Genomic DNA, 17,692 nt, shown 5'->3' on the forward strand with positions numbered 1-17,692 from the left:
AAACAAATCAGTCAACAATGGCAAAGGATACTGATATTTTACGGTAATCTTATTCAAAAGACGATAATCTATACAAGGCCTCAAGGAACCATCTTTTTTGGCCACGAAAAAAAAACCTGCTCCCAAAGGGGACAAAGATGGACGGATATGTCCCTTTTCTAAGGACTCCTTAACATAATCCCGCATAGCAGTATGCTCTGGCACTGACAGATTGAACAAACGACCTTTAGGAAATTTACTGCCTGGGATTAAATTTATAGCACAATCGCAATCCCTGTGAGGAGGAAGCGAACTGAGCTTAGGCTCCTCAAAAACATCCCGATAGTCAGACAAAAACACAGGAATCTCAGAAGGAGTAGATGAAGCGATAGAAATCGGAGGTGCATCATCATGAACCCCCTGACAACCCCAGCTTAACACAGACATTGATTTCCAGTCAAGGACTGGATTATGAGTTTGTAACCATGGCAGACCAAGCACTAGGACATCATGCAAATTATACAGTACCAGGAAGCGAATCACCTCCTGATGAACAGGAGTCATACGCATGGTCACTTGTGTCCAGTACTGAGGTTTATTCATAGCCAAAGGTGTAGAGTCAATTCCCTTCAAAGGAATAGGGACTTCCAGAGGCTCCAGACTAAACCCACAGTGATTGGCAAATGACCAATCCATAAGACTCAGGGCAGCGCCTGAATCCACATAGGCATCGACGGAAATGGATGATAATGAACAAATCAGAGTCACAGACAGAATGAACTTAGACTGTAAAGTACTAATGGCAACAGACTTATCAACCTTTTTTGTGCGTTTAGAGCATGCTGATATAACATGAGCTGAATCGCCACAATAAAAGCACAACCTTTTTTTCCGCCTATAATTTTGCCGTTCACTTCTGGACTGAATTCTATCACATTGCATTATCTCAGGTGACGGTTCAGACGACACCGCCAAATGGTGCACAGGTTTGCGCTCCCGTAAACGCCGATCAATCTGAATAGCCATAGTCATAGACTTATTCAGACCAGTAGGCGCAGGGAACCCCACCATAACATCTTTAATGGCCTCAGAAAGGCCATCTCTGAACTTTGCAGCCAGGGCGCACTCATTCCACTGAGTAAGCACCGACCACTTCCGAAATTTTTGACAATAAATTTCTGCTTCATCTTGCCCCTGAGAGAGGGCCAACAAAGCTTTTTCAGCCTGAATCTCTTGGTTAGGTTCCTCATAGAGCAAACCCAATGCCAGAAAAAACGCATCCGCATTAAGCAACACAGGGTCCCCTGGTGCCAATGCAAATGCCCAATCCTGAGGGTCACCCCGCAGGAAAGATATAATAATCTTGACTTGCTGAGCAGGGTCTCCAGAGGAGCGAGATTTCAAAGAAAGAAACAACTTGCAATTGTTCCTAAAATTCAGAAAACGAGATCTATCTCCAGAAAAAAACTCTGGGACAGGAATTCTAGGTTCAGACATAGGAGCATGTACAACAAAATCCTGTATATTTTGAACCTTAGCGGCAAGATTATTCAGGCTGGAAGCCAAACTCTGGACGTCCATGATAAACAGCTGGGATCAGAGCCATTCAAAGATTAAGAGGAGGAGGAAGTAGCCAGGCTGCAATAAGGCTAGGCAGCAAACTCTGAGGGAAAGAGAAAAAAAAAAAAAAAACTTCCTCAGACTACTTATCCTCCTACTTCAGCCAATACAATTAACACTTTGTGGGCCACTTATACTGTCATGATCCCAATGGCAGGGGATCACTAAAGGACAAGCACAGATACAAACAAGCTCTAGGGCGATGGAACCTGAGCTGACCGTGACCCTGAACCTATCACACAAATAAAAGTAGCCGGGGAACGTGCCTACGATGATCCTAGACGTCTCGCTCCAGCAGAAGATCTAACTTCCCCTATTAGAAGAAACACAGACCTCTCTTGCCTCCAGAGAAATACCCCACAGAAATAGCAGCCCCCCACATATAATGACGGTGAAATGAGAGGAAAGCACATACGCAGTATGAAAACAGTTTCAGCAAAATGAGGCCCGCTAAAGCTAGATAGCAGAGGATACAAAAGTGAACTGCGCGGTCAGCGAAAAACCCTTCAAAAAACCATCCTGAAATTACTTGAACTCATGTGCCAACTCATGGTACATGAGGAGCAATTTCAGCCCACTAGAGCAACCAGCAGCAAAGAATCACATATCTGCAGGCTGGACTAAAAACCAAATAAAGCAAAACACCAAAACAGGAAAATCCAAACTTAGCTTGACCAGAAGGTTCTAGGAGCAGGGAGCAGAGGTAACAAGACACACTGGATACATTGATAACCGGCGAGGAAATGCCAGCAAAGCCAGGTTAAATAGGAAACTCCCATATCCTGATGGAACAGGTGGAACCCAGAGACCCAGGAAAGACAAGTCACCCAGTACCATCAGTAACCACCAGAGGGAGCCCAAAAACAGAACTCACAACAGTACCCCCCCCTTGAGGAGGGGTCACCGAACCCTCACGAGAACCACCAGGGCGACCAGGATGAGCCCTATGAAAAGCGCGAACCAAATCATCAGCATGAACATCCGAGGCAACCACCCAAGAATTATCCTCCTGACCATAACCCTTCCACTTGACCAAATACTGGAGTTTCCGTCTGGAAACACGAGAATCCAAGATCTACTCCACAACATACTCCAATTCTCCCTCCACCAGCACTGGAGCAGGAGGCTCAAGCGAAGGAACAACAGGTACCTCATACTTCCGCAACAACGACCGATGGAACACATTATGAATAGCAAACGATGCCGGGAGATCCAAACGAAACGACACAGGGTTAAGAATTTCCAAAATCCTATAGGGACCGATGAACCGAGGTTTGAACTTAGGAGAAGAGACCTTCATAGGAACAAAACGAGAAGACAACCACACCAAGTCCCCAACAAGAAGTCGAGGACCCACGCGGCGACGGCGATTAGCAAACTGCTGAGCCTTCTCCTGGGACAACTTCAAATTGTCCACCACATGACTCCAAATCCGATGCAACCTATCCACCACCATGTCCACTCCAGGACAATCAGAAGGTTCCACCTGACCAGAGGAAAAACGAGGATAAAACCCCGAATTACAAAAGAAAGGAGAAACCAAGGTAGCAGAACTAGCCCGATTATTAAGGGCAAACTCGGCCAGCGGCAAAAAGGTAACCCAGTCATCCTGATCAGCAGAAACAAAACACCTTAAATAAGTTTCCAAGGTCTGATTAGTTCGTTCAGTCTGGCCATTCGTCTGAGGATGGAATGCAGACGAAAAGGACAAATCAATGCCCATCTTAGCACAGAACGTCCGCCAAAATCTAGACACAAACTGGGATCCCCTGTCAGAAACGATGTTCTCAGGAATCCCATGCAAACGAACCACATTCTGAAAAAACAGAGGGACCAACTCAGAGGAGGAAGGTAACTTAGGCAAGGGTACCAGATGAACCATTTTAGAAAAGCGATCACACACAACCCAGATGACGGACATTTTTTGAGAGACAGGGAGATCCGAAATAAAGTCCATGGAAATGTGCGTCCAAGGCCTCTTCGGGATAGGCAAAGGTGACAACAATCCACTGGCCCGAGAACAGCAAGGCTTAGCCCGAGCACAAACCTCACAAGACTGCACAAAAGAACACACATCCCTCGACAAGGAAGGCCACCAAAAAGACCTGGCCACCAAGTCTCTAGTACCAAATATTCCAGGATGACCTGCCAACGCAGAAGAATGGACCTCGGAGATGACTCTACTGGTCCAATTATCCAGAACAAACAGTCTCTCAGGCGGACAACGATCAGGTTTACCCGCCTGAAACTCCTGCAAAGCACGTCGCAAGTCTGGGGAGACAGCAGACAAAATCACTCCATCCCTAAGGATACCAGAGGGCTCAGAATTTCCAAGGGAGTCAGGCACAAAACTCCTAGAAAGAGCATCCGCCTTCACATTCTTTGAACCTGGCAGGTATGAAACCACAAAATTGAAACGAGAGAAAAACAGTGACCAACGAGCCTGTCTAGGATTCAGACGCCTGGCAGACTCAAGGTAAATCAAATTTTTGTGATCAGTCAAGACCACCACACGATGTCTAGCACCCTCTAGCCAATGACGCCACTCCTCAAATGCCCACTTCATGGCCAAAAGTTCCCGATTACCAACATCATAATTCCGCTCAGCCGGCGAAAACTTTCTAGAAAAAAACGCGCATGGCTTCATCACTGAGCCATCGGAGCTTCTCTGTGACAAAACCGCCCCCGCTCCAATCTCGGAAGCATCAACCTCAACCTGAAAAGGGAGCGAAACATCTGACTGACGCAACACAGGAGCAGAAGAAAACCGGCGCTTAAGTTCCTGAAAGGCCTCCACAGCCGCAGGAGACCAATTAGCAACATCAGCACCCTTCCTAGTCAAATCCGTCAAAGGCTTAACAACACTAGAAAAATTAGTTATAAAACGACGATAGAAATTAGCAAAGCCCAAGAACTTCTGTAGACTCTTAAGAGATGTAGGCTGCGTCCAGTCACAAATAGCCTGAACCTTGACGGGATCCATCTCAATAGTAGAAGGGGAAAAAATATACCCCAAGAAAGAAATCTTCTGGACTCCAAAGAGACACTTTGAGCCTTTTACAAACAAGGAATTGGCCCGCAGGACCTGAAACACCTTCCTGACCTGCTGAACATGAGACTCCCAGTCATCAGAAAAAACCAAAATATCATCCAAATACACAATCATAAATTTATCCAGATATTCACGGAAAATATCGTGCATAAAGGACTGGAAGACTGAAGGAGCATTAGAAAGTCCAAAAGGCATTACCAAATACTCAAAATGGCCCTCAGGCGTATTAAATGCGGTTTTCCACTCATCACCTTGCTTTATTCGTAAAAGATTATACGCACCCCGAAGATCAATCTTAGTGAACCATTTAGCCCCCTTAATGCGAGCAAACAAATCAGTCAACAATGGCAAAGGATACTGATATTTTACGGTAATCTTATTCAAAAGACGATAATCTATACAAGGCCTCAAGGAACCATCTTTTTTGGCCACGAAAAAAAAACCTGCTCCCAAAGGGGACAAAGATGGACGGATATGTCCCTTTTCTAAGGACTCCTTAACATAATCCCGCATAGCAGTATGCTCTGGCACTGACAGATTGAACAAACGACCTTTAGGAAATTTACTGCCTGGGATTAAATTTATAGCACAATCGCAATCCCTGTGAGGAGGAAGCGAACTGAGCTTAGGCTCCTCAAAAACATCCCGATAGTCAGACAAAAACACAGGAATCTCAGAAGGAGTAGATGAAGCGATAGAAATCGGAGGTGCATCATCATGAACCCCCTGACAACCCCAGCTTAACACAGACATTGATTTCCAGTCAAGGACTGGATTATGAGTTTGTAACCATGGCAGACCAAGCACTAGGACATCATGCAAATTATACAGTACCAGGAAGCGAATCACCTCCTGATGAACAGGAGTCATACGCATGGTCACTTGTGTCCAGTACTGAGGTTTATTCATAGCCAAAGGTGTAGAGTCAATTCCCTTCAAAGGAATAGGGACTTCCAGAGGCTCCAGACTAAACCCACAGTGATTGGCAAATGACCAATCCATAAGACTCAGGGCAGCGCCTGAATCCACATAGGCATCGACGGAAATGGATGATAATGAACAAATCAGAGTCACAGACAGAATGAACTTAGACTGTAAAGTACTAATGGCAACAGACTTATCAACCTTTTTTGTGCGTTTAGAGCATGCTGATATAACATGAGCTGAATCGCCACAATAAAAGCACAACCTTTTTTTCCGCCTATAATTTTGCCGTTCACTTCTGGACTGAATTCTATCACATTGCATTATCTCAGGTGACGGTTCAGACGACACCGCCAAATGGTGCACAGGTTTGCGCTCCCGTAAACGCCGATCAATCTGAATAGCCATAGTCATAGACTTATTCAGACCAGTAGGCGCAGGGAACCCCACCATAACATCTTTAATGGCCTCAGAAAGGCCATCTCTGAACTTTGCAGCCAGGGCGCACTCATTCCACTGAGTAAGCACCGACCACTTCCGAAATTTTTGACAATAAATTTCTGCTTCATCTTGCCCCTGAGAGAGGGCCAACAAAGCTTTTTCAGCCTGAATCTCTTGGTTAGGTTCCTCATAGAGCAAACCCAATGCCAGAAAAAACGCATCCGCATTAAGCAACACAGGGTCCCCTGGTGCCAATGCAAATGCCCAATCCTGAGGGTCACCCCGCAGGAAAGATATAATAATCTTGACTTGCTGAGCAGGGTCTCCAGAGGAGCGAGATTTCAAAGAAAGAAACAACTTGCAATTGTTCCTAAAATTCAGAAAACGAGATCTATCTCCAGAAAAAAACTCTGGGACAGGAATTCTAGGTTCAGACATAGGAGCATGTACAACAAAATCCTGTATATTTTGAACCTTAGCGGCAAGATTATTCAGGCTGGAAGCCAAACTCTGGACGTCCATGATAAACAGCTGGGATCAGAGCCATTCAAAGATTAAGAGGAGGAGGAAGTAGCCAGGCTGCAATAAGGCTAGGCAGCAAACTCTGAGGGAAAGAGAAAAAAAAAAAAAAAACTTCCTCAGACTACTTATCCTCCTACTTCAGCCAATACAATTAACACTTTGTGGGCCACTTATACTGTCATGATCCCAATGGCAGGGGATCACTAAAGGACAAGCACAGATACAAACAAGCTCTAGGGCGATGGAACCTGAGCTGACCGTGACCCTGAACCTATCACACAAATAAAAGTAGCCGGGGAACGTGCCTACGATGATCCTAGACGTCTCGCTCCAGCAGAAGATCTAACTTCCCCTATTAGAAGAAACACAGACCTCTCTTGCCTCCAGAGAAATACCCCACAGAAATAGCAGCCCCCCACATATAATGACGGTGAAATGAGAGGAAAGCACATACGCAGTATGAAAACAGTTTCAGCAAAATGAGGCCCGCTAAAGCTAGATAGCAGAGGATACAAAAGTGAACTGCGCGGTCAGCGAAAAACCCTTCAAAAAACCATCCTGAAATTACTTGAACTCATGTGCCAACTCATGGTACATGAGGAGCAATTTCAGCCCACTAGAGCAACCAGCAGCAAAGAATCACATATCTGCAGGCTGGACTAAAAACCAAATAAAGCAAAACACCAAAACAGGAAAATCCAAACTTAGCTTGACCAGAAGGTTCTAGGAGCAGGGAGCAGAGGTAACAAGACACACTGGATACATTGATAACCGGCGAGGAAATGCCAGCAAAGCCAGGTTAAATAGGAAACTCCCATATCCTGATGGAACAGGTGGAACCCAGAGACCCAGGAAAGACAAGTCACCCAGTACCATCAGTAACCACCAGAGGGAGCCCAAAAACAGAACTCACAACAGCCCCGGGCCCAGACAGTCTTCCCATCATTTATTATAAAAAACTTATAAAACCTCTATTGCCCCATATGGTCACCTTATTCAACTCCTATCTTCAAGGCCAACCTATGCCTAAACAATCTTTAGAAGCCTTTATCACTGTTCTACCGAAGGAGGGTAAAGACCCCAATCTATGCTCCAGTTATAGGCCAATATCACTACTCAATGCGGACAAAAATTCTAGCGGGAAGGTTTAGTAACATTCTACCCAAATTGATCCACCCAGACCAGGCAGGTTTTGTTAAGGGTAGAGAAGGCAAGGATAACTCGACCAAAATCATACAGGCTACGATGTTTGCTAAGAGCCACAGTGTCCCCTTGGTTCTCCTGTCAACAGACGCTGAGAAAGCGTTTGACAGGGTGAACTGGGGTTATATGGAAAAAGTTCTGATTAAATTTGGTTTACCAGAGCAATACATTTCAGCAATTCTCTCCCTCTACAGCTAGAATTCGAATTAACGGCACCCTGTCTGATAGTTTTGATATTAATAATGGGACTAGACAGGGTTGCCCGTTATCCCCGTCATTGTTCATTCTAGTAATAGAGACACTGATACAGAGTATTAGACAAGGGGAAGAGGATAGAGGGACTGAAAATTGGTTCTGTGGAACTTAAAACACTGGCTTTCGCAGATGACTTGCTCTTCCTCATCTCTAACCCGCTCCAGGCCTTCCCGATTATTCTCAAGATATTCCGTCAATTTGGCCTTTTCTCAAATTTCAAAATTAATACGGGGAAATCCGAAGCCCTAAATATCACTCTTTGAAGATCCCAAATAACTTCTCTTAGCACCCAGACCCCTTTCTCATGGGCCAAGTCCTCCATTAAATACTTAGGGATCTTAATAACCGGAAATCCTAAAGACCTCTTCCAAGCCAACTATCCCCCATTATTAAAAAGGGTTGAGCCTCTAATGAAGTCCTATGGCTTGCCCACACTATCTTGGATGGGGCGCATTAATGTATTCAAGGCATATATTATGCCAATAATACTATATACTATGAATGTGGTTCCTATCCGGATACCTTTGACCTTCTTTAAGGAACTAAAATCAACTATTTCTAAATTCATTTGGGAGTCTAAACCAGCCAGACTACCTTATAAATCAATATCTTATCCTATATCCTCGGGAGGGCTGGGAGTTCCTGACCCATACCTCTACTATAGAGCTATACATCTTAGCAGATGGCTGAAGGTGATATCATGTTGGGAGGGGGGTGATGGAGATAGCGTCGACCTGGCTCTGCTAGCCTCTCGAGGCATCCCCTATCTTTGGTCCGGAGCAAAGCCGCTAGCCACTTGGAGATTGGATGAGGTGACCCTGACAACCTTGAGAGTTAAAAGACTTCTGAATAAAGAGCTCCCATTGGACACCTTCCCTTCCATGTTGACACCTATTTGCTCGATACCATTTTTGATTGATGCAACTTTTAGGGACCCATACAAACTATGGACGAATCTACCTAAAGAAACCCTAAACGGTTTTTACAACAAAAAAATACTCCAGAATGGGACATGGCCTTCAGGCACACCAGCCCAACCTAAAAATTTCCTCCAGATACTACATGTCAAACGAACTATCCTGCAGTTTATACAGAAATACCTGACCAGATCAAATTGGTCTTGGTTGGATGTGTTAACTAAATTTCCACTTCCACGACTTAACATTATATCCCGCATATATTCCCATCTCTCCGCCCCTTCCTCACCAAACAAACCCTCATTTATATACTCATGGGAATCGGAACTTGGGATCTTTCTCAGAGGATCAATTCTCTAGGATGTTATCTAGTGCTAGGGGTTTTTCTAGATGTATACTTTTGCAGGAGATTGCATACAAAATCCTGACTAGATGGCACTTAACCCCAGCAAAGCTCTTCCAGAGAGGACTCGCTGATAATGAGGTCTGCTGGAGATGCTTAAACTCATTAGGTCACCACACCCACATATTCTGGGATTGCCCCAAAATAAGACATTTCTGGAAGAGAATTAGCTCTAGTCTTAAGAAATTGGATTTAATTAAGTCAAGCCTTCGGGCGGAGGAGGCTAACTATTTACTTGCTTCCTCTCCTGGTGGGTGCTGCTAAACACCTGATTGCGTTACATTGGGGGGACACTTCTCCCCCACTGTATCGGAATGGTATACTAAAGTAGATCAAATCTCACCATTTTCTGTTTTTGTATTTATATGTTTTCCCCCTCCTTCTTGTCCCCTTTCCTTGACCCTTCCTTTTCCTTTTCTCCTGTTCCATTTATACGCTCTCCAACCCCATCTTCCCCAACTCCTTACCTTCTCTTTTCTCTCAATTATTTGACTCATTGTCTTTTAGCGCCTGATAAGGCCGTTTTCATATGTAAAACAGACAAGAGAAAATCTGTTTTATTGTTGTAATGTTCATCGTTTCTTTAATAAATAAAGAATTATAAAAAAAAAAAAAAAAAATCCGCTAAAAAACCCGCTATAAAAGTAAATCAAACCCCCCTTCATCACCCTCTTAGTTAGGGAAAAATTAAAAAAATGTATTTATTTCCATTTTCCCATTAGGGTTAGGGTTGGGGCTAGGGTTAAGGCTACAGTTAGGGTTGGGGCTAAAGTTAGGGTTAGGGTTGGGGCTACATTTACGGTTGGGATTAGGGTTAGGGGTGTGTCAGGGTTAGAGGTGTGGTTAGGGTTACCGTTGGGATAAGGGTTAGGGGTGTGTTTGGATTAGGGTTTCAATTATAATTGGGGGGTTTCCACTTTTTGGGCACATCAGGGGTTCTCCAAATGCGACATGGCGTCCGATCTCAATTCCAGCCAATTCTGCGTTGAAAAAGTAAAACAGTGCTCCTTCCCTTCCGAGCTCTCCTGTGTGCCTAAACAGGGGTTTACCCCAACATATGGGGTATCAGTGTACTCAGGACAAATTGGACAACAACTTTTGGGGTCCAATTTCTCCTGTTACCCTTGGGAAAATAAAAAATTGGGGGCGAAAAGATCATTTTTGTTAAAAAATATGATTTTTTTTATTTTTACAGCTCTGCATTATAAACTTCTGTGAAACCCACAAGTGACACCATTTTGGAAAGTAGACCCCCCTAATGAACTTATCTAGATGTGTGGTGAGCACTTTGACCCACCAAATGCTTTCACAGAAGTTGATAATGCAGAGCAGTAAAAATAAAAAATCATATTTTTTCACAAAAATGATCTTTTCGCCGCACATTTTTTAGTTGTACAATTTGTCCTGAGTACACGGATACCCCATATGTGGGGGTAAACCACTGTTTGGACGCATGGCAGAGCTCAGACGGGAAGGAGCACCGTTTGACTTTTCAATGCAAAATTGACTGGAATTGAGATGGGATGCCATGTTGCGTTTGGAGAGCCCCCGAAGTGCCTAAACATTAAAACCCCCCACAATTGACACCATTTCGGAAAGTAGACCCCCTAAAGAACTTATCTAGATGCGTTGTGAGAGCTTTAAACCCCCAAGTGTTTCACTACAGTTTATAACGCAGAGCCGTGAAAATAAAAATTATTTTATTTTCCACAAACATTATGTTTTAGCCCCCAGTTTTGTATTTTCCCAAGGGTAACAGGAGAAATTGGACCCCAAAAGTTGTTGTCCAATTTGTCCTGAGTACGCTGATACCCCATATATGTGAGGGAACCACCGTTTGGGCGCATGGCAGAGCTCGGAAGGGAAGGAGCGCCGTTTGGAATGCAGACTTAGATGGAATGGTCTGCAGGCGTCACATTGCGTTTGTAGAGCCCCTTATGTACCTAAACAGTAGAAACCCCCCACAAGTGACCCCATATTGGAAGCTAGACCCCCCCAAGGAACTTATCTAGATGTGTTGTGAGAACTTTGAACCCCCAAGTGTTTCACTACAGTTTATAACGCAGAGCTGTGAAAATAAAAAATCATTTTTTCCCACAAAAATGTTTTCTTAGCCCCCCAAATTTTATTCTCCCAAGGATAACAAGAGAAATTGGACCCCAAAAGTTGTTGTCCAATTTGTTCTGAGTACGCTGATACCCGATATATTGGGAAGGGAGAGCTCGGAAGGGAAGGAGCACTGTTTTACTTTTTCAACGCAGAATTGGCTGTAATTGAGATCGGACGCCATGTCACGTTTGGAGAGCCCTTGATGTGCCTAAACAGTGGAAACCCTCAATTCTAACTGAAACCCTAACCCAAACACACCCCTAACCCTAATCCCAACTCTAACCATAACCCCAACCACACCCCTAACCCGAACATGCCCCTAATCCCAATGACACCCCTAACCCCAACACACCCCTAACGACACCCCTAACTCCAATACACCCCTAACCCTAATCCCAACCTTAACCCTAACCACACCCCTAACCCTGACACACCCCTAACCCTAATCCCAACCGTAAATGTAATCCTAACCCTAACTTTAGCCCCAACCCTAACTGTAGCCTTAACCCTAGCCCCAACCCTAGCCCTAATGGGAAAATGGAAATAAATAAATTTTATTATTTTTCCCTAACTAAGAGGGTAATGGAGGGGGGTTTGATTTACTATTATAGCGGGTTTTTTAGCGGATTTTTATGATTGGCAGCTGTCACACACTAAAAGATGCATTTTATTGCAAAACATAGTTTTTGCGTCTCCACATTTTGAGAGCTATAATTTTTCCATATTTTGGTCCACAGAGTCATGTTAGGTCTTGTTTTTTGCGGGACGAGTTGACGTTTTTACTGGTACCATTTTCGGGCACGTGACATTTTTTGATCGCTTTTTATTACAATTTTTGTGAGGCATAATGACCAAAAACCAGCTATTCATGAATTTCTTTTGGGGGGGCGCTTATACCGTTCCGCGTTTGGTAAAATGGATAAAGCAGTTTTATTCTTCGGGTCAGTACGATAACAGCGACACCTCATTTATATTTTTTTTAATGTTTTGGCGCTTTTATACGATAAAAACTATTTTATGAAAAAAATAATTATTTTTGCATCTCATTATTCTGAGGACTATAACTTTTTTATTTTTTCGCTGATGATGCTGTATGGCGGCTCGTTTTTTGCGGGACAATATGACGTTTTCAGTGGTACCATGGTTATTTATATCCGTCTTTTTGATCGCGTGTAATTCCACTTTTTGTTCGGCAGTATGATAATAAAGCGTTTTTTGCCTCATTTTTTTTATTTTTTTATACGGTGTTCAATGAAGGGGTTAACTAGCGGGACAGTTTTATAGGTCGAGTCGTTACGGACGCGGCGATACTAATTATGTGTACTTTTATTGTTTGTTCTTTTTAGATAAAGAAAGGTATCTATGGGAACAATATATATATGTTTTTTCTTTATTTAGGATTTTTTTTTTTTTTTACATATGTGAATATTTTATTTTTAACTTTACAACATTGCCCAGGGGGTCATCATGTTATAGGGTTAGGTCGCTGATCTGACACTTTGCAGTGCACTGTGTCAGATCAGCGATCTGACGTGCACTGCTGGAGGCTTGCAGGCGCCTGCTCTGAGCAGGCGATTGCAAGCCACCTCCCTGCAGGACCCGGAAGCAGCCCTGTGGCCATATTGGATCCGGGGCCTGCAGGTAGGAGGTAGGAGACCCTCGGAGCAACGCGATCACATCGCCTTGCTCCGAGGGTCTCAGGGAAGCATGCAGGGAGCCCCCTCCCTGCGCGATGCTTCCCTATGCCGCCGGAACAATGCGATCATCTTTGATCACAATGTGTCGGGGGCGGTCCGTGACTGCTCCTGGCACATAGTGCCGGATGTCAGCTGAAACCTGGCCGCGATCGGCCGCGTTCCCCCCGTGAGCGCGGCCGATCCACTATGACGTACTATCCCGTCACTGGGAATTAAGTCTCAGGTCACCTCGACGGGATAGTACGTCATATGGGATTAAGGGGTTAATTAAATATATTATAATTAAATATATTTATAAAAAATGGAGTTGGCTGCCATCAGTCTCACAAGTTATGGGCAAGCCAGAACACTTAGGGTCCCCCATTACCATCATACTATCTCTCCAACTGTTGGGAATGGTTGAGGCTTTAAACAAAACCTTCATGACATCCCAAACAAACATCACTTCCTGCAAAAACGCCCCCTCCAATATCATGATGTCACACAACAGTCACAATATCTTTACATCAATATATAACCTCTGAAAAAAAACACATTAAACCTCTAAACAGTCAATTTTTTTTATATAAAACCTATAATCAAAATGTGTTAAGATTTTATAAAAATAAAATGGCTAGACTCGTACCCATAGGTTTTGGGCAAGGCAGAACACAAAATAGTCATAATTGTCATTATACTCAATCTCCATTTCTGAGGAATGGATATGTGATTAGGAGATCCGTTGGGCCACTAGGGACAAGAAACCATAAAGGATGGCTTATCAAAAAAGATCTACCAGCTCATTAAGACCTTTTGGATGAATAATCTCTAATTTGTATATCCAATACTCTTCTCTCTTATTTAGGCACTGTAATCTATTTGGGGTATCCGCTGGTACATGATCTATAGGTGTAACTCGTATTGGGGCTTTTGTTGTGAATTCCGTTCTTGGGCTCCCTTCGGTGGTTGTAAATGGCACTTTTGTGAATTCTGCCCTTGGGCTCCCTCTGGTGGTTTTGAGTAGAACTGCCTCTCCTTGGGTTTAGCTTTAGCAGCTGCTTTCACTAATCGTCTCTCCTGGCTCTGCTATTTAACCTGGCTCTAGTCTTCAGCCTATGCCACTTGTCAATGTTCTCTGGCTGGATTCACATCTCTGCTTGGATTCTCCTGGTTTCCTGACCAATTCTGCAAAGATAAGTTCTGGCTTTGCTCATTTCAGTCCACATGTTGTGGACTTGTTGTTCTGTGCATTCTATTTTTGTCCAGCTTGTCATTATGGATTTTTTCTGTTAGCTGGAAGCTCTGGGAAGCAGATTTACCCTCCACACCTTTAGTCAGGTGTGGAGATTTTGTAAACTCTGCGTGGATTTTTGTAGTTTTTATACTGACCGCACAGTATCCTTTCCTGTCCTGTCTATTAAGCTAGACTGGCCTCCTATGCTAAAATCTGATTTCATCTCTGCGTATGTTATTTTCCCCTCCTCTCACCGTCAATATTTGTGGGGGGCTATCTTTCCTTTGGGGATTTTCTCTGAGGCAAGATAGGTTTCCTGTTTCCTTCTTTAGGGGAAGTTAGATCTTAGGCTGTGCCGAGGGGTCTAGGGAGCGTCAGGTACCCCCCACGACTATTTCTAGTTGCGCTGCTAGGTTCAGGGTCTGCGGTCAGTACAGATACCACCTCCTTCAGAGCTTGTCTCATGTTGTTCCTAAACCACCAGATCAGAACAGGCTTTGTTCCCGTGTTTTTCAAAACAGTGTTGAGATAAGCCATATTTCAAATACCCCTTGAAGATGTTTATGTGAGTTCATCCTTAAATGTAGAGGCTGTGTGGTGCGTCCCACATATTGTTTCCCACAGCAACAATCAATTAGATAAATAACAAAACTGGATTGGCATGTTAATTTAAAATTAATGTCATATACTCTCTCACTATCATTATTTGAGTGAAAAGTATTCACATTATCACTGATCCAAAGGCAACACAAGCATTTTTTATTTTTACATTTGAAGGAACTTCTTGGACACTTCTGTGAGGTGCTGATTCCTGCATAAGAAATGACGTTTTACTAGTCGAAAGGTTCTTTGTTGTGACTAAAGTGTTGATGGCTCGTCTATCATCAGAATGAATGGAGCTGGACAACAAAACCAGGCACAGCTGCTCGTACGGAGGAGCCATATTGGTTGTACACACTAATAGGACATTTTGTGGGAATAGTCAGTAGATCAGGCTCGGGATCCCATCTATCAGCCAGAATCAAAAGTAGCTGTTTTTGAAATTACCTTCTTTGGACATTAATGCAGATATGGCCTGATCGTGTGTGTGTGTGTGTGTGTGTGTGTATCTTTTTGGAATGGCAAAACTCTATCCTTAAGGTGACTGAGCTTTCACTCCACAACATTTATGCATTAAGACACTTTTTTTAGTTCATGTCTGAGCCAAGCAATGTCCCTGCCAACTTGGACAATCAGGGTGGATATAACTGTTGCATTGGTTCACAGACGAAAAGTTAGCCATCTGTGTATGTTCAGAATAACCTTGTGGCAGATCTATATGAAGTGTTTGTGAGCCCTATATTGTCTGAGGGTAGTGGACTGCCTTCTCTATCTTCCGATATCTGAACCAATTGCATGACCACACTCTCCCTATCCTCCATCTCCAGAACTACTGCATTTTTAGAAGAATATCAGTGGCTGTTGGCTTGGCATATAATCAGTAAAAAAAATAGCAACTACCTCCGAAGAGCGTTCAGCCACTCAAGCATCATAGGCCACCGATACAGGAGTGACAGCACCATCTTGGACATCCTGGTCATCTTCTAAAGTGCTTTTGCTCCTGTGATTCCTCATTTAACTAACTCAGAGCTTAGGTCTCGAGATTCCACAACTGGCCAAGGTACGGTTCAGTTGTTTTTGACAGGAGGGTAGCACTAGGTCAGTAGTTTATACAAGATATTGCACTAGCTTAGTGCACACATCTATTCCCATATATTGCCAGGTCCCACCCAAGCCAAAAGCAGCTCTCATCTCAAGCTGTTTACATTACTCAACACCAACTGATTGCCATTATACTTTATTTTCCATCCAGTATGACTATATGGTAAAGGGGAATTTCACTCCCAGGGCCAACAAGCAGGACCACAAATTTAGTTTCTTGCCAGAGGATGTGCACCCAGACCAGTTATCACATGAACATAATTCTTCATGTTTATTAAGTTTGTTATGGCTTGCTCTGTTATTATGATGACTTATTACTGTAACAAACGTAACAATGTGTCTTCTAGGTCTCTCTTTACAAGCTGCTTTTCGATGGCATGGTAAGCGGGCTTCTCCAGCCTGATGTTTTCGTGCAGCATTTGAAGCTGAGACCAGAACAAGGCTTAGGACCTCAAGTGAAGGAGCATGCCATTAAGTCTGGGATTACTGTGTCTACCCTCAGAGATGTGTTGGAGCTGACTTGTCTGAATCTCACATATAGTGACTTGCCTACAATTGACAGCCTAAAGCTTGAATATTGCTTTCAAGGAGATGGTTCCCTGCTTGGATCTGATGAAGTGACTTTTGAAAAGGAGAAAATTTTGGAACAAGTGACATTTTACTTTTCCTATTGGAAGGGGCTCCGAGAGGTCCAGGGAATAGACATAGAGGATGCCTGGAAATGCAGAAGGTGCGAATATTCAAGCATCTGTGAATGGAGAGCGCAGAAAATCAAAGGTTTTCCTTTCCGGAATCTGAACAAAAGATTTAAATGATGAGCATAAAATTCTCCAATTTACCACTGCATCATGAATTGTTTGATTCTGATTATACAGCTATATTATTGTATATGATCGGGTTATTCCTTACGTAAGTTTTTGCGTATCCCCAGGATAGGTGATCACTTCCTGATTGGTGGGGATCCGAATGCTCATACCGCCAAAAATTCCAAGAATGGGGCTCTGAAATGAAATGGGACTGCCGACAATAGCGGAGTACAGTGCTGGGCTGTTTTCTGGCACTTGAGTAGAGCAGTTGTGTGCATGCATGGCCCCTGCTTCATTTAGATCACGCATTTCAGAGCTGTCGCAACCCAACCGATAAGAAGTGTCAGCACTCTGTTTTCTCTGGTAGTAGCTTTGTGTATAATGTTGGAATAATCTTTTAATGTTGTGAAAATCCCTCCTGTATTGTATGCTACAATCTTGTTTTGTATGGGATATCAGTACTTTATATCCATTTTTTTATTCCAAACTTTTTATGAATTTCTGTACTACTTCTGATTTGGCATATTACATAGTTTTGGGCATATTGTAATAAATCTGTTTTAGCTATGCTGTATCTCATGATAAGTAATAAATTACAGATCCACCACTATTAATTAATGAAGCTGTACAGGGTCATGTATTAAAACCTAACCCTTTCCCTCATCTGGACGTACAGTACCAGTCCAAAGTTTGGACACACCTTTTCTTGCAATGGTATTCCTTGTTGTTATTTGATTATAATTATAGGCATTGTAGAATCAGACTGAAGGAAGCAAGACCACAAAGGTACAGACATGGAAACAAGGAGTAAAGAAAGACCCGTAATACAAACCAGAATATCTCATAATCC

General features: G+C 43.3%; 1 protein-coding gene across 1 annotated transcript in view; it reads left to right on the forward strand.

Annotated features, from left to right (window-relative positions):
- Window positions 1-17,460, forward strand: part of EXO5 (exonuclease 5) — a 60,847-nt gene extending 43,387 nt beyond the window's left edge. The window contains exon 6 of the mRNA XM_069761268.1: window positions 16,384-17,460. Coding sequence (XP_069617369.1) covers window positions 16,384-16,851 — 468 coding nt within the window. The 3' untranslated portion in view covers window positions 16,852-17,460. The remainder of the gene's footprint in view (window positions 1-16,383) is intronic.
- The last annotated feature ends 232 nt before the right edge of the window (window positions 17,461-17,692 follow it).

Source organism: Ranitomeya imitator, chromosome 3, assembly GCF_032444005.1.
Source record: "Ranitomeya imitator isolate aRanImi1 chromosome 3, aRanImi1.pri, whole genome shotgun sequence".
NCBI classification, from domain to species: Eukaryota; Metazoa; Chordata; class Amphibia; order Anura; family Dendrobatidae; genus Ranitomeya; species Ranitomeya imitator.